At 36.6% G+C, this 18,665-nt stretch overlaps 1 protein-coding gene across 33 annotated transcripts in view; it reads left to right on the forward strand.

The window, feature by feature from the left end:
* LOC126370072 (protein tramtrack, beta isoform-like) overlaps positions 1–18,665 on the forward strand; it is a 282,534-nt gene that overhangs the window by 124,947 nt on the left and 138,922 nt on the right. Inside the window, exons 5-6 of one of the 33 annotated variants that reach the window (XM_050014730.1) lie at positions 17,654–17,695; positions 17,790–18,070. The exons of 31 other annotated variants lie outside the window; for them this stretch is intronic. In XM_050014730.1, coding sequence (XP_049870687.1) covers positions 17,654–17,695; positions 17,790–18,055 — 308 coding nt within the window. In that variant the 3' untranslated portion in view covers positions 18,056–18,070. Of the gene's footprint in view, positions 1–8,984; positions 9,236–17,653; positions 17,696–17,789; positions 18,071–18,665 lie in introns of those variants that run through there. One more of the 33 variants, XM_050014758.1, reaches the window with a different exon arrangement.

Below are 18,665 nucleotides of genomic sequence, written 5' to 3' on the forward strand. Positions count from 1 at the left end.
TTTTTCTGTCGAAGCCCTGTGTTGGATAGTCTTCTTGCACTGTATTTTTTCTTAAAATATCTTTTTTTAGCAATAATTTTATTATAATACTTAGTGGAAAGTATTTAGTCATGACCATTAGGGCCTGGGAACGTGCGCAACGCAAAATTTTGTCACGGTCAATTTATATAATTATGTCATTTTGTCGAGTGAAGAACCCAAATAAGTCATGTGGTTCTGTCAACATTACGTGCCAGTGTCACGCATGTTAGGAAAAAAACAAACTTGTCGATTTCGACAAAATTTATTTAATCAATCGATAATTTTATCACGTTGCGTATGTTAGCCCTACATGACACATTTATATGTATATCAGTTTGGTCTTTAGTTAGGTACTTTAGCCTTAGTTCTGCCGTGTTCTACATTGTGCTTTTTGAGTGTTTTAACCTGCATACATACATAATGGTGTTGATAAAGATGAAATTAATAAAGACAATTGTATTTTTACCTAACGCTTTTTTATTAATGATCGCTCGCGTTTCCAACTCTCTTCAACCACAGTCTCTTCAGATGGTGGGGCCTTTATAAAATAATAACTGTGATACCAAGATTGTGGGGGTTCACCCACCTTTGGTTGGTTGGTTTGTTTATCCACCTCATAACCCACAATATAATCTGTCAGAATTTGCCTATCCAGATGCTGTAAACCAACTCCCATTTTAAAAACGTTGATATCATTGGTGGCAACGTTTTTAATAATTTTTTTGACTACCACTAATTTCGGAGGATGGTCATTAATTGTTTTTTAAACTCGCCGTCACGTGTCCACTATATTAATGTCACTGAAATTGATATTGTAATCTTTAACAATACGAAACATAGGAAACGTAATTCAGCATTACGACAGTGGCCAGACGTAAAGAAAAGAAATGTTATCTTTCTTATAAATAGACGTATGACTAGTTTTTATGTTTGTATTTGTGACCTATTGTTATTTTTCAAGAATTAATAAATAATATTTACTTAGTCTTATAAATTATATTATCATTTTTAAATAAACAAAAGTGACGATCTGTGACATTATTCAGATCGTAAATGTTCGTTTTTATTTTATGACTAATCTTATATGCTAATTAAAATCGCTGTTTTGATTTCAGAGGCCATGTTTATGAAGACATCGAAAGGGGGTACGATCTTGTTTATTGGTGAATATCGTTATTACAAAAATAACAAAAGTAAAGGATATATGGCCACCTGGTTTTGCAGTTGGAAACGCAGAAACTGTCGCGCTTCCGTCAGAGTGATCGATAATAGAATCGTTGGTTTTAAGAACCAGCATAATCACTGATTCTATATTATGTACCAGGTCTCTTGGCCAACAACCCGTTCTTAGCAATTGATCGAACAATAAATTAAGTGTCATATTTTGTTCCGAGGTTTTCGAGCCCAGAATTCTTAGCCGATTATTTTTGTTGTTGTCTCTTTGGACCCTCTATTATACAGGTTGTTAGTGACTCTGTACCGAAAATTCCACTTGATATGAACTCAGAATATGACCTGATACATCCCCAAAGTTTTCGTTCCGTTGTCACTAACATCCTGTATACTTATTTGTATCTATAATAAGAAAGATTATAAATACTCAAAAGGTGTTGGTTTTTAAAGTGTACAGATAAGTTTATGTATTAGAGTTAATGCCGGAGTTTTGTGCATAAATATTCTGTGGGGTAGTGATCGTTGCTACAAAAATATCAAGTGTAAAATGATGTGGCCAGTTGGTTCTGCAGTCGGAACAGCGTAGGCTGTTGCGCCTTCTTGAGAGTCGTTAACGAAGAAGTACTCATAGGCTATAAGAACTATCACGGGCACTAAATCTACGCATGTGCCACACAAGGTTCTTGGCAAAAGTTAAATAAAGTGACCAAGAGAAACTTCTTCTTCAATGCTATATTTGCGCAGACATGTTAGCCGACTAAGTAACATTGAATCAAAGTTGTGATGAATAAAGTTAATTTTTAAACTTATTAAATTTTATTTTATACACTAGATACGATTATCAACATCTTTCTTAAAGCTCTTTCTGTCTGATCTTTATTTTTAAAACAACCTATGATATTAGTATGTATAAGCATAGAATAAAGAATCAATATCCCGCTTTCCACAGGGTCTGCTTACCTAACCTGAAGATTTGACAGGTCCGGTTTTTTTTACAAAAGCCACTGCCTGTCTGACCTTCCAACCCGCGATGGGAAGGCCAGCCCAATACAGGTTAGGTCACATACCTCCGAAAGTGCATTTCTCAGGAGCATAGAATAAAGAATAATACAACTATAGAACAGTAGTTCTCCGCTTCGCACCAATACGTTGTTGTGTTGTGGCGAATTACCTACCGGTTCTTTCGTCCATGTATGCGTTTGGCATTTGACATGTGTACTTTATTTGTTGAATAGTGTAATTAATTAGTGGTATACTTCTGAAGTACAAACTGTAACAATAGCGGAATATTGCATTGAGACAAACCCGCAAGGTTTAGCAATGCGATTCAATTGTATCATTATGTAAAATGTTTTCAACAATAAATAAATAATAAAAAAAAACGTATCGGGCCTCCTCAGTTTTGCAGTTATTGTCTTCTCGACGTCCGCGAAGCGGACGTCGGGGAGGCACCCTCGGGGCTTGGCCCCTTTGGTGCGATAGCTCTCGCCGCCCGCTAAAACCTCCTCATCCCCTCTGGGTCTCTATTAAGTCCTAAATGACAAGCCGGAGTAGGGGGGAGAGCTCGCGAAGTGTCTGATCGCTCGAATTTACGCGTTAAGCTGCACATGATAAGAATGAGAATTTTATGGAGTGTCCAGGGTATGGCTTTACGTAAAAGTCCAATCGCATGAATCGTAAGCATGAAAATATGTCTTTATTAAAAAAAAAACTCTTTCATAACTGTGGTTACTTCTTTGATTTCAGAGCCTAAGTTTGTGAAAACGGCAAAAGGAGTCACGCATATGCTGTTGGGTGACTATCGTTACTACAAAAATAGGAAGATTAAAGGTGATATAGGCACGTGGTTCTGCAGTAAGCTAAACACATGTCGCGCCTCCGTAAAAGTAGCCTATGGAGAAATCATATCGTATAAAAACCAGCATAATCACTAACTGCATGCATATGCCAACCACTACTCTTAGCTGACACTACCCGAAGGGAAATATAGTCTTGGCTGCAATCGAATCACTAACATAAAAATTACATACGACATTGGTTTGAGATAATTACGATTTTTTTGCTGATTCAATTAGCAATTAGGGGTGGGTATTTAGTTCACCATGCGATGAATGTACCTCTGACCTTAATTGGAAATATAGTCTTTACCTACTTTATGTTATCTATGTGTTATAAAATTAAAGTATATTGTAAAACAATTTCATTTTATTTGCTCATTATCAATTACGTTGCACAAATTTGTAAAAGCTCTTCCTTTTAATTATATGAATCCGTTAAATGAAATTTATACATTTCAAAAAAACATTTCGCTAAGGTCAAATCAGTTGTAGGTAAGTTAAAATATATACAGGATGTTAGTGCCATCGTAACGAAAACTTTGAGGGATAATTCAGACCATGATTCTGAGTTGATATCAAGTGGAATTTTCCGTCGCAAAAGTATAGAACTAAAATTAATAAAAAAAAAAAATCATAAATTTTCCGATAGGAAATTCAAGTTGATATCGACTCAGAATCATGGTTTGAATCACCCCCTTAGTATTTGTTACGGTATCACTAACACCCATACCTACTTGTATGGCTACCAGCTGTATGTACTTGTACTGGGCCGTGAAACCTATGTGTTGATTTCAGGGCCGAAATTTGTGGCAACGGAAAAAGGGACTGTGAATATGCTGTGGGGTGGCCATCGTTACTACAAAAATAACAAAAGTAAAGGATGTCTGGCCACCTGGTACTGCAGTAAACGTAGAAACTGTCGCGCCTCCGTCAAAGTGATGGATAACCAAATTATCAGTCAAAAGAACCAGCACAAACACTGATCCTATATTATGTACCCAATCTGCCGTGTCACGCACAAGTCTGCTATCTTAAAATAGTCGAGTTACGAATAACCAGTGCAAAAGGGGTTTATATCCTATGCTTTACATAGTTCAGTAAAAACATTTTAAAATTTATTGATACTTTTTGAGATACAGAGGTTGACAAAGTCTGCTAACTTGATTTTTTTGCATGTGGGTCACGCCTAACTCATCTAACTAGAAGTTACAATAGATAGGCGTGACTACGACGAAGGTGATCCTAGCGATTCGCGACATTCTTTATACTTGCAAACCCGGCGCCCAGTGAGGAAATACTTCCTGCATCTGAGAGAGAAGTCGAGGACCCAAAATGCTTTGAACCAGGCATAAAGGGGAAATATTTTTTGGTTTGAATAAGAATGGGAAACTTCTTTAGAACAGTGATACTACCTGGGACCGTTGGTCAAAGGATCGAGTTTTGCAAGAACCAGCAATGGAAGGATACTATACTGAGCTGGAAAACTGTTTATTGTGAGAAAGCAAACTCAAATGTGATAAGGATGATAAGGTCTTGTGACTTTTTCTTGTTGAATAAAGAATCGCAATAGATGTAACCCTGGATTTTCATAACTGAGCAAGCGCATCATCGCTATTAATATTATTTTTAGTTTTGATCATCAATTGCAGCATCACAATCGTAAATAGTTCATGAGCACAGGGTTATTTTGTTTATTGCTTTTGTTCCTAGATGATTCTCGTTCGCCGAATGCGATTTTTTGGAAAACATTTGTTGAACCTTTGCTGGGTTCGGCTTCTTCAAGGGTTCTAGGTATATTATACCCCCTTGGAAGCGGTTTTTGTGGTTTGTCGCGAAACGGATTCAGGTTTTGTGGACTGATGGTTTGTGTTGTCGATTTTTGTAATAATCTCTTTTACTCTCGAGAATTCAAGAGTTCGCTGTGCAACCGAGAACTGTATCAGCTGCCATGAGGGTGTACCTTGGTTCCAGGTGCAAGAGCTTTGTGTAGAAAAATATAGTTCGCCAAGAAGAGAACTATATTTTTCTTTTGTAAGGTATAATATTGTCACAATTCAAAGCCAAGTTCTTGTGGTTGCAAGGGTTTTTCAATACAGAGACAGAATGCTGATGCTGTATTGTGGACTTTTCAGCCTGCTTTGCCTTTATGCCACGAAGTACGGTATATCTGTTTACCTTTTCCTGGAAATACAAACTTTTCATTCAGTGGAACTGCCTTTCTGATTGATGCATGTGTACGAAGCATAAAAGTATGTCAGGGTAGAAAAAAAGGAATTCCCAACTTGTACATTAATATTTCCAATTTTTCAAATATCAAAATTAAACTAAGTACTTAATATAAATATTTTCCTTGTATCCATTTCACTTACTCTACTCAACCCGGGCATCCCCAAAAAGCAGTCCTTACAGAAACCTTGTAACGCTCATCTCTTACAACTAATAATTAGCATAGATAGATTAAAGTCATAATGACAAACCGGCTGCATGTGCCAAACTCTGCTAACTTAATATAGCACAGACCGCGTGACCACATCTCTATGGAAGAGTGGTCATGCACAACTCTTAAACTCGATTTAAATAAAAACTATTATAATAAACAAAAAAATCAAAAGTGCCTGTTATTCAGAGTACTTTTTAGAATATTTTCTGATATTTTGATGACAGATATTTCACTTAATACGAACTATAAAGACGATTAACTGAAAAAAACTTCAAAGGCGATTTACTCAAAACAGCATTTTTTGAGATAGCAGAGATTCGTATGACACGGCAGCAATCTCTTCGCCGTCAACCCGTTCATACCAATTGAACGAATTATAAATTAAATGTTTGGTTCCAAGACTTGCGAATCCTGAAATCTTAAACGATTTAGTTACCCGTCATTTATTTTTCTTGTTGTTTTTTTTATTGAGTTTTTTGCGTCGCTTTTAATGTTTTTTTTTATCTCTAATAATATACATTACAAAGATTTAAATTAATATTTTACTTTGTTTCTATTCTTGCACGCCATATTTAAAAAGTGGTGCGAAGCAAAAAGGTTATGTGTTTGACTGCTATGTACGTGTGTATGCACGTCTGTTCCAAACTAACTTCTAAACCAACAGTCAGAATTTAACAAATGAGGTGTCAAAAGAAGCGTCTTGATTGTCCGGTGGTTATAGGCTATGTGACATCACGCTAAATTCAAAGTGGCGCCCTCTAGAGGGCATAAAGTGTGGACGAAAAAATACCTATTTTCTTCTAACGTACTTTTTGGATCGTGTTTTTTCCGTAGTCGGGTTTTATTTTTAAACTTATATTTTTAAACTGTAAGAAGAAATGTGTTGATTTTAGTGCCAGTATTTGTGAAGTCGGCGAGAGGAGCTGTGCATATGTTGTGGGGTGGCCATCGTTACTACAAAAATAACAAGTGTAAAGGTGAAGTGGCTACGTGGTTCTGCAGTAAGAAAAGTCCCATAGGCTGTTGTGCCACCGTAAAAGTGGCCCATGAAGAAGTTGTATATTATAAGAACCAGCACAATCATTAATTGCATGCATGTGCCATCATAAATATTGGCGGAAAAATATTTTAAAATATTAATTTTATTTCACTAGCTTTTTACAAATACATCTTTCTAAAAGCTCTTTTGGTTTGGGAGTCTAAATTGACGACTTTGAAGCAATTATTTAAAAAAAAGCATGTCTCAATTTAACATTGCGCATATAAAACTAGGTGTGCAATGTCAACTTTTAGATTCCCGAATCATTTGGATTTTAAAGCACTCTATTTTTTAGTTTCATTGAACGTTAGGTAAATATCAAATCGCATGTATTATAAGTAACTTACTTAGCTCGTCGTGCACTTAGTTCATCATGCGATGGATGTACATTTGACCTCCTATAACGATTAGGTACATAGTCGTGAGCTTATGCGGTTATGTGGCAATTTAATCATATTTTTTTCACATTATACGCAATGAAAACGACATTGTCACTACTTATTCAATGGTCCTTTTACTAACTTCGTCATGCCATTTTTCCCGGCTACTACTTACTAAGTACGTGGTCCTTACATAAGCTATATCAGGGGCTTCTGGCGGCTCAATAGTAACCCTGACACCAGGGTTGCTGAGGTTGATGAACGGCCTCGCAACCCACACGATAAAAGAAGAATACTAGCTAGCTTGTCTAGCTTTGATTTTTTGAGTATTCACTTTTGATGTCCTGATTCCAGAGCCGAAGTTTGTGAAAACGGCAAAAGGACACACACATATGCTATTGGGTGGTTATCGTTACTACAAAGATAAGAGGATTAAAGGAGATGCAGCCACGTGGTACTGCAGTAAGCAAAGTGGCTGTCGCGCCTCCGTGAAAGTGGCCAATGGAGAGGTCATATTGTATAAAAACCAGCACAATCACTGATTCCATGTATATGCCAACTACTACTCTTGGCTAATGCCAATCATGTAAATACCATCATTCTAAGGCAAATATGAAATCACGTCTGGAGAAAGACTCTTTCATCTGAAGAAATCTTTACGACCCACGGGGCTCCGTGACAGTATATTTAGGATAGGTCGTCTTGTGTATAACCTCCAAGACAACAAATCGAATATGACAGGAAAGCTAAAAACCTTAATGTGATCGTCTATTTACCAAGAAAATACTTTTATACGCAGTATCTTAAGAAAAGAAATGATAAAATTGCAGCCTATCACATAAAATATGCATTGCCAGTTAAGTGGCTATGGCATTTGAGAAGCAGTAGAGTTATCTGTTTGCAAGGGTAGTAGTAAAAAAGTGTAGGATTAAACCGGCGACAGCGGTTTTCATACAAAAGGCGCATTATGGCCTTTCCAACATCTTCTTCTATTCCGTGCTTGGTCGCAATCGAACCAGAAAAATATAAACTCAATACTACATTTGTTTCGAAATTTCGGAGCCCAAAAATCTTTGCCGACTCGGTTAACTTGGTGGTGATATAGGGTTTATCTGTTACTTTTATTTATTTTTTGTTACTATATAAGAAAAGTATTGAAGAATATTATTTCATTTTGTCATTATCTCTTAACATTATACATTAGTGATGTAACGAATGTTGGATTTTTCACATTCGCGAATGCGAATGCGATTGCGAATAATTATCTTCAACATTCGCGAATGCGAATACGAATGCGAATATTTTAAAATGTCAAAAGAGCGCGCTTAAAATGTTTGATAGGTTTGACGTTTCGTATAAGTTTCACTTGTCACGGAATTACCAATAATTTTGAACGAAAAATGATTGTATTGAAAGCAGAAGTATTCAACGATGGGCGACATACAGGAGAAAATATAGCGGCAAAGTTAGAAACTATGTTGTCATCGTGGGGAATTCCCAAAGAAAACGTTTTATGTATTGTAAGAGATGGTGGCACTAACATGAAAAAAGGTATTTCTTTATTGAGCATTAAAAACATTGATTGTTCATCGCACCAAATCCAACTTGTTGTTAAAGAAGGGCTTAAGTCACAAGAATCAATCATTGCAGCCATTAACAAATGTAAAAAGAAAGCGACACATTTTCACCACTCTAATGTAGCTCAAGATGAACTTTCGCTAAAACATTCGCTAAGTATTCGCATAAATTTTGCGAATGCGAATGCGAATGCGAATATTCAAAAATTTGCGGATATTCGCGAATGCGAATGCGAATGCGAATATTCGTTACATCACTATTATACATATTTGTGAAAACAATTCCGGCCTTATTAATTGAATCTGTCAAATAGTTGCATCACATAGGTGTGGAGCATCAGACAAAAATCAAGTCAGTCGTAAGCTGAAATCTGCCGAATGTTATTTTAAAAACCTATTAGTTTTTACCAACTTCAAAAAACGGAGGAGGTTCTCAATTCGACCGTATATTTTTTATATTTGTTCGGGGATAACTTCGTCGTTTATTAAATAGTGAAACTTTTATGCTGATTTCAGAGCCGGAATTTGTGACAACTGCAAAAGGAACTTCGCATATGCTGTGGGCTGGCTATCGTTACTACAAAAATAACAAGTGTAAAGGAGATTTGGCTACCTGGTTCTGCAGCAGGCACAGCAAAGGCTGTCGCGCCTCCGTGAGAGTGGTTGATAGAGAAGTTATAAGCTTTAAAAACCAGCACGATCACAAATCACATCGTCAACTAACTGCACAGCAGTTTGTTGACAATTTTTAAGAACATTTGTGTAATATTAGATTGAAATACAATAAAAGTAAACTTCCATTTAAGTGACAAACATGTGCCATCCGGTAGAAATCTAGTCACGCCTAGACAAAGACTCTGGAACACAACCCTAAAATATAAATAGTAGGTATATTTTGTTTCATCCCGCAGTGGAACAGCGTGATAGATGGGCGTGGCTGTGCCCAGTAGTGGGACGTATATAGGCTGTTTATTATTTTATGATATTTTGTTTCAAGTTTTCCGAGCTGTAAAATTGTAGCCGATTCAGTTACCCAAGTTGTGGTTATATAGAGTAAAGTACAAATACCTATATGTATTTTGTGATATAGAGTTTTATGTCTGTTGATATTTGTATTTTGTATAATTAATTACTTATTACAAAAACAAAGTTTTGAAAAACAAATTTATTTTATTTTCTTGTCGTTATACACATGCATATGCACACTCTTTTAAAAGCTGTTTCAGTCATGTAATTTTAATTAAAAAATATGTGCCATCACACAAAGGTCAACTCAGTTGTCCTTAAGTTAAAAAATATGCTGGTTTGTATGTGAAAGTAGCTAAGTAGCTGATCTGTCTTTCGTAAAAAAACCTACTCGGTCGAGTGTTTACGAAGATCACAATAAATATCGGACGAATTGGCTCAGCCGTTAAAAATAGAAGTATTTATAACTGAAAATTGATAAGGCTTTGTTATTGTATGGATGAGTTTTTGATGAGAAGAGTGGGAGAAGCGGAAGCACACCCCGGACACTTTATACTAACAACCTCGTTTTACACAGACACTACACATTGATATTATCGTACACGCACGCCTGTGTGTGTGACGTGTGACACCATACATTTCAAATCTAAACTATGTCCGAGGGGGGGTGAGGTAAACCTAGCTCAGCTGCTGGCGGGGAGCGGAGAGTTGCCGATCTATACGTAGTATTATTCCTTATTCTATGGCGAAAGTGTGCCAGGATTGTACTAAGTGGAATTCCGTGGTGCGTACCCCAATGGGAAATAGGCGTGATCTCATGTATGTAAAATTGATACGTTGATTTGATTTCAGAGCCGGAATTCGTGACAACGGCAACAGGAATTGTGCATATGCTATTGGGTCGTTATCGTTACTACAGGGATAAGAGGATTAAGGGAAATGTAGCCACGTGGTTCTGCAATCGCAGCAACACAGGCTGTCGCGCCTCCGTAAGAGTGGCCAATCAAAACATCATCGCCTATAAGAACCAACATAATCATTAATCCAATGTTATACACTTTCTAAGGCTCTTGGTCATAATACCGGGTGTTAGTGACATTGTAACGAATGCTGAGGGGGATGATTCAGCCCATGATTCTGAGTTAATATCAAGTTGAATTTTCCGTCATGTCTTTTTTGTGTTATTTTCAATTCTATACTTTTGCGACGGAAAATATCACTTGATATCAACTCAGAATCATGGTCTGAATCATCCCTCAATGTTTTCGTTATGATGTCACTAAGTCCCTGTATTTGTGCCAGTACATGTACCAGTTAATAATATTTCACCAAATTATAACAAAAATAGCACCAGCACAATCACTAATTCCATATTTGTGCCACCACGGCTCTCAGCAATTAGTAAATGTCATCAGAGGCTAATCTAAACTTATACCTAGACACGCCGCAACTAATCGACTTTTTAAACAATCAAACCCTCTGTAAGACTTCTTTCGTATTTTCCCGAACCCCAAAATGTTAGCCGACTCTGTTACATTAAACCAAAATTGTGGAAATATAAAGTTGTATATTATTGCTGTTTTTTTTTGTATCTTGAAAGGTAAAGTTTTAAAGAAAATAAATATTTTATTTTATTAAAGAAATATTTGCTAATAAAATTGACACACTGATCTTTATCACCATTAGGTAAGGATAAAAGGTCAGTTTTAAGCTTAAAAAACCAGGCTGAATATTATTTAAAAAATATTTGTTTTTATATTGTTAAACTCATGTCTTGATTTCAGAGGCAGAGTTTGTGAAAACTTCAAAAGGAACTGTGCATTTGCTATTAGGTTGTTATCGTTACTACAAAAATAACAGATCTAAAGGAGAAGTGGCAACTTGGTTCTGCAGTAAGCAAAGTACCACAGGCTGTCGCGCCTCCGTGAGAGTGGCCAATGAACACATCATCGGCTATAAGAACCAGCACAACCATTAATCTAAAGCTATTTATAATATTTCACCAGAAATGTCAACTAGTAATAAAAGTTTGAGCTAATTTTTTTATTTAATTTGGCCTTCATTGTACTTGTTTACAACTCTTTCAGTCTTATCGCTTGCAAATTTTAAATAATTATGACGCTCAGATTCATAAAGCTCTGTTTTATAAACATTTGGTTAGGGTATTGTGCTTGCTTCAAAATATTATATTGAAAATTCACCGGATTTAATTAAAGTGTTTTTTTCACTGTGAAAATCATGCTGCTTTCAGGAGCGGAGTTTTACAAAACGTCAAAAGGAAGTGTTTACCTGATATTGGGTCGTCATCGATACAACAAAGACAAGAGGATAAAAGGAGATGTAGCCACGTGGTTCTGCTATCGGAGCAAATATGGTTGCCGCGCCTCCGTGAGAGTGGTTAATGGAATAGTTATTGCTAAAAAGAACCAGCACAATCACTAACTCGTTTGCTAAAGTCTGAGCCGTGGTTTAGAAGTTTGGTGGGAACAGACGCGCATACATACGTACCGGTCAAACACATAACTCTCTTTTTGCTTCACCGCAGTCGGGTAAAAATGACACAGGACAAAATATTATAAAATTATTATTCCAAAAACACGCCGTTGTATATTATATTGGATAATAAGAACAACGATGTAGTTACGGTTGTAGATATAGTTGTAAGTAACTTTCTTAATACTTTTCATGTCAAATATTATACTACTTATACAAATTTTTGTGATGAGATTTTTATTGTGTTTTCTTGATGCTTGTTGTGGTTGTTTCACTTTTCATAAAATCCATTCACTTATTCAATCCAAAGTTGTTTTGTGTCGATCTTCTTCTTATCGGGTGTCAGGGTTATTACTGAGCCGCCAAAGGCCCCTAACATGACTCATATGATTACTACGTACTTACATCAGTAAGTAGTAACCGGGACCAACGGCTTTAACGTGCCTTTTGTGTCGATTGATAGTAGATTTAAATATGTATGCTATCATCATCATCATCACCAACCCATTAACTTCCCCACTGCTGGGGCACGGGCCTTCGGATCTCTATGGATGGATAGGGAGATCGGGCCTTAAACCACCACGCGGGCCCAGTGCGGATTGGTGGTTATTAACGACTGCTAATGCAGCCGGGACCAACGGCTTTAACGTGCCTTTTGTGTCGATTGATAGTAGATTTAAATATGTATGCATCGACGATAAAACACTAAGGTACTGTCCTATTTCTAAGGTACTCTACAACCTATTTTCACGACGACTAAGAGAGGCCGTCCGGTACTGATCATCGGCAGTAACCGGTACTACAGGAACCACAGGTCCCGTGGAGCCAAGATCATCTGGTTCTGCCGACGTCAGTCAAGTAATAAAGCCACCTGCCGAGTGTCAATCACGACCTTCGAAGAGAAAATCATTAGCATTAAAAATGAGCATAATCACTGATCATTCTTTGCAATATATGATATTTGAAATAAGTATAGGCAATTAACAGTCTATACTGAGTATTATTCTTAGAAATAAAGTTTTAAGTATTTATTACATTTTTTATTCTTCTTCTATCGTGTGGGTTGTGAGGTGGATGACCAACCTCATCAACCCACCCCACATATTTTTATTAAATATCAATAATACAAATAATCATATCTCCGGTTCAGTCTTTAAGTGCGACAGAATGTAGAATACTTGAGACTCCTAATATACACGTATCTAGTTGTCCAATAACTATAACTATTTTAAGGTTTTCAATACCCCTTTTGCTGTATCAGTAGTGTAGTGTGTTGTAGTTGGTTTTGTGGTAGTTTTGTTAAGCAGTTTGTATTTCTTTATAATAGTAGTAACCTATTTTGTATTGTATTGTGTCTAAATGATTATCACGTGCTCAGTGGTGGAGGAAAACATCGTAACCCACATTCCCGAGAAATGAAATTTTCGGAGGTATGTGACCTAACCTGTATTGGGTTTTGCCTTCCCGGCGGAAAACCGGACCTGGCTACGTAGATGATGAGTAGTAACTTGTATTCTGTTTCAATAAATAGCCAATAAGATGACTTTCCTTATTCTTCCAGTTGTCTCGTACACGACTACAAGAGCAGGTCATCCCGTTCTTCTTCTTGACGGGTACCGGTACTATAAGAACCCAAATAGTCGCGGCGCTAAGAAGGTCTGGTTCTGTCGCAAGCCCACCAGAGATGGAACCTCGTGTCGCGCGTCTGTCACGACCCTTGAAAATGTTATCATCGGATCGAAAAATGAGCACAATCATTAATCAATATTTCATGTTATCTAGGTAACATTTTGATTGCATATGTACTGATTCTTGTTTATCGATTTTGTAAAAGAAATTGGTATAAATTACACTTATCTCCACAATGTTTCTGATAATTCTGTGTTAACATTGCTCCTACTCTTTGAGGACTTAATTTTCAAGATTTTCTACTCGAATTCATTGTTAGTATTTTTGAAACGTGTTAGTATTATTTTCAGGTGTACCGTTAACGTATATTTCGTCATTCACATCAACTAAAGCGGGTTATCCAGTATTACAAGTTAATGGTTACAGGTTCTATAAGAAACCTAACATCCGAAGTTCGAAGGTCACGTGGTTTTGTCGGCGAGTCACTGAAAAGGGCTCATGTCGTGCTTCCGTCACAACCGTCGATAATGTCATCGTTGCCATCAAAAATGATCATAATCACAGTTGCCCATGGAAATAAGTTTTTAAATTATTTAGGGCGGTTAAAAAGACCACATCGAAGTAATTCATCTAAAAAGCAATATTGCACATATAAAGATAAGTGCACAATGGCCTCGATTCCTGCAGAAACCTCTCTTCTCTTCCTAAGCCTTGTCCCGCCTATACAGGGTCGGCTCTCCTTACCCTACTTCTTTATGTTGGTCGGTTTTGGGCCAGTTTGGCGTCGAGGTCTAATTGTTACCAAAGTCAACGAATATCAAATAGCAATATTGCTTTATTAGATGAATTGTTCCAATATGGCCTTTTTTGCCCCCAGGTATACATCATAAACGTATTTGTAATAAAAATGAAGTGTGTATAAAATTTACATTTTTTTTTAACTTGTCGTATGTGATGAATCGATTATAACAAATCTAAGCCTTCGACGTTGGGGACTTTCCTGATTATTATCAAATTTAATAACGTGTCTGCCTGTAATAAAAGAAGTATTTAAATTAATTGAATCTGGAAAAAGTGTGTGGTTTTATACACGCATTACTAAATAAAAGTTTTTATTTGTACTGAAAAGTACTAGATATACAAAAAAGAATCAATATCATCATTACACTCAATAATCAGATTTTTATTTAAAAACCAACCACCATCAACAACCAAGATCAAGAAATTAGAATGTGTTATATGTTCAAACTGACCATCATATTTAATTCCTAAGTTTATAGTAGGTTCAGTATGGTTACATTATAAAATCAGCCTGTCTACGTCCCTTCAATCAACTGGAGGGGGATAAATCATAGTTCATCCATCACGTATGTAATGTTCAGGGTTGGTGAAGCTGTTTGGGCTAGTGTACCCATTCGTCCAGCGCCGCGTTTAAGTATAGGCTACATAGGCTAAACTCTTAACGCCACAAAGAAGTCACCATTACAAACTAACTCTTACTACCAATGGGCATATTGGTATGGTGATAAGGCTGGAAGGAAAAGTAGGATTTTGGATTGTCTTCCAATGTGTGCTGAAATTTTATTACTAGCAAAAAATCACTGCCGCCACGACTGGAGATTCAAAGAAGTAGTAATGAAAATCAGGAATAACTTTTTATTTATGGCCGTTTCTGCAAATGGGGTTCCCACCTCCACAGGCCTTCGTCAGAGAAGCTCATCGGTTTGGCTTAACGACTGGCTGACGAGCCGGTGGGTATGGTGTGTTATATCGGTGATTTTGTTTCAGGTCCTGTATTCACGACGACGAGAGCAGGTCATACGGTTTTACAAGTCGGCGGATACCGGTTCTACAAGAACAACAAGAGCCGTGGACCAAAAACGGTATGGTTCTGTCGCCGGCCCACCAAGTACAACAATATTTGCCGTGCATCCATCACCACCCTCGACGATGTCATCATTGCCGTAAAAAATGAACACAATCATTGAAATAATATTTTATTTAGGACCTGTGTGTGTGTGTGTTAGCTTGTGACTTCCTGAAGCTGTCAGACAGATTCACAAGCTATCCGGTAGATAGTCATTTTATATTAAGGGTATATATTGGCCCCGATTCCAGTATACGCCATCTAATTCTATTTTAAGTTATACCTGTCATTTACTTATCCGCCGAAAAGGAAATGGATCGATGATAGACAGCTGTTAATTTTAAAATGAATGAGTGGATGAATTAATAAAAACCTGGACGTATCAAATAGGTATCTGGCTGGTATGCGAACTGTTTGACGTGTGCTGCCAAGTTAATTCTGTCGGTTTATCGGCCAATGGAAAATAGTGGAGATTTGTGCCTAAAATTGACGTGTGTTCTATAAATTTTATGCCTGTCGATTACCCGTCTCTTTCATTTTCGGCGGGTAAGAAAATGACAGGTATATAACATAATAAAATTAAATGGTGTGTACTGGAATTAGCACCATTATGTTTAAACAGAGAGAGAGAGAGGCCATTAACCTTGTTTAATGATATTAAGTGTTACTAAGAGTAATAATTTTATTATTTATGGACTGTTTCAGTGTTTTTTGTTTGCAATTACCTACTTTATAGAATCTATGTTTATAATGTAGACTTAAATACGTATGATATGTATACATTTTAGTTACATGAAATAGGCTTTAAAATAGAGCATTGGAAAATAGGAGTTTAGTTATTATGTGAAATATTCTTTAAATAAATTATTTTTTTAAAGCTTGCATAATAAAACACTGTACAGGATCATATTGATTATTTATCGTTTTTGTTTACAATAAATATGTAACAGCGTGATGTTTAGTTTTACTATTTTTAATAATATTTTAAGGTGACTCAGCACCGTCGACTAACATGGCATAAACGTTACGCGTAGAAAACTAAAGCTACAATTTGCGTGTGACCCGCGGCGTGAAATTTTACGCTATCAGGGCGAAACCTCGTGCGCGTGCGTGAACAATTCCGCATGACACTAAAAGTTTTAATTTAGTAAAACTTTCTTAATAACAGTTTCTGTGTCCAGGGTGTTAGTGACATCGTAACGAAAACGTTGAGGGATGATTCAGCCTATGATTCTCAGTTGATATGAAGTGTAATTTTCCGTCGCAAAAGTTTGGAATTGAAAATAATTTAAAACACAAAAAAAGCATAAATTCGCCGACAGGAAATTCCACTTGATATCAACTCAGAATCATGGTCTGAACCATCCCCCTCAGTATTCGTTACGGTGTCACTATCACCCATACGTAGTTGTATGGCTACCTGTATGTAGTTGTACGGGCTGTAAGTGACATCGTAACGAATACTTAGGGGGATTCAGACCATGATTCTGAGTTAATATCAAGTGTAATTTTCTGTCCTCACTAACACCCTATATATTAATTACAGTGACAGCAGAGAGCGAACATACGGCAACGTTTACGACGACGCGCCGGGGTATGCCTGCGATACAAATCGGCCGTTACCGATTCACGCGCAACAACCGCAGCGCGGGGTCGCGCGCACTGTGGGTGTGTGTGCGCGTGAGTGCCGGCTGCCGCGCCAGCTTCACCACCGTTGATGACGTCATCGTGCGCGAGAAGATGAAGCACAACCACTGATTCATTATTCACGGCATCATTGGTTGAATTATTTTTAAGCAAAGGACTTTAATATTTGGGCTTGATCATAACGATATTGCATGTTTTTCAAAATTACCTAACTTAATATTATATACTTGTTGAATAACTAGAAATGTAGTGTTAATAGTGTATTGGTGTTAAAGTCTAGGATACTATTCAAATTATATGGGTTGAGGAGGTTCGTCATTAGCCTCATAACCCACACGATAGAAGAAGAACAGGTAGGTACTATTTTCAGAGCTTCTGCATTATTTAGAAATAAAAATAAATTGCATTCACTTTCGTTGTCTTTATTCATCTGTAAATGATTTAGCAAAATTAGTGATATAATTACGATTATTTTGGTTTTTAACAACCTACTTTCCGTTGGGGTAGGCAGAGGCCACGGAATTCCACTTACTACCAGCGTGTTTATATCATGCTTAGATATAAAACATGGTTTTGTTTCCAGATTCTAATGCAATGCGGTCAGTTGTAAGCAGTACCGATGAAGGTAAGTAATCAAATCATTATTTAATCTATCAAAAATCTATATACATTTGTCATTTGTAGCAAAAGATTTACGTTTCTATAATTTTACGTTTCAGAGCCAATTTTCACTACATCCCGCTTCGGAAAGCCAGTGATTATCCTTGGACAATATCGCTTCAACCAAAACAACAGGAGCAAAGGTTCCAAAGCTTACTGGTTCTGCAGTAAGAGTTCCGCTGGTTGCCGCGCCTTCGTCACCACCATTGAAAATGTCATCATTAAGGTCAACGGCCCCCATAATCATCAGACCGGGCCTAGAACTCGTCTTCCACCACCGACAGACCGAATGTTCAATTACAGCCTTCTTATTAAACGTCAATAATGATAGTCAAATTTTTATATTAATCGCCTCATTATGTTTTTCTTCTTTAGTTCATTGTTATCGTCACTTATTTATCAGGTGAGATTGTAGTCATATGTTTTTTTATCGACATGATCATTAATATTACATTGTAGAATCAATGAAGCTAAAACTGCCTATTTCTCCCATCAGGTGTCGCTACTCTTGAGTGTTGTTAAATTTTGACCGTTTTTATCCTCATTATTAAACGACACAGAAGAGTGCCGTAGATTTTAGTTTCTAAGTCTTCCTCTGCAAGATTTTATGAAAGAGTCATCACAATTCTTACTTATACTGGTAAATATTACTTTTATATTGTTTTATCTAAGGTCAGCTTTATTGTTGTTGATTTCGTATCGTCAAAATATTTACATAACTTATTTTATATTGATTTATCGGTATACTTCTGAAGGATTTGTATGATAGTATTTAAGTACCTACCTACATTTATTTCTGTTTAATCATTATTTTCAAATTTTTATCTATGATAGTAGCTATGTTTATTGCTTTTAAGTGTATACGTTGTAAGTTTTAGAGAAATGTATTTGACTAAATAAATATTTTAGCTGTCTTGGACTATTTTATTAAGCTA

The sequence above is a fragment of the Pectinophora gossypiella genome, chromosome 10 (assembly GCF_024362695.1).
Source record: "Pectinophora gossypiella chromosome 10, ilPecGoss1.1, whole genome shotgun sequence".
NCBI classification, from domain to species: domain Eukaryota; kingdom Metazoa; phylum Arthropoda; class Insecta; order Lepidoptera; family Gelechiidae; genus Pectinophora; species Pectinophora gossypiella.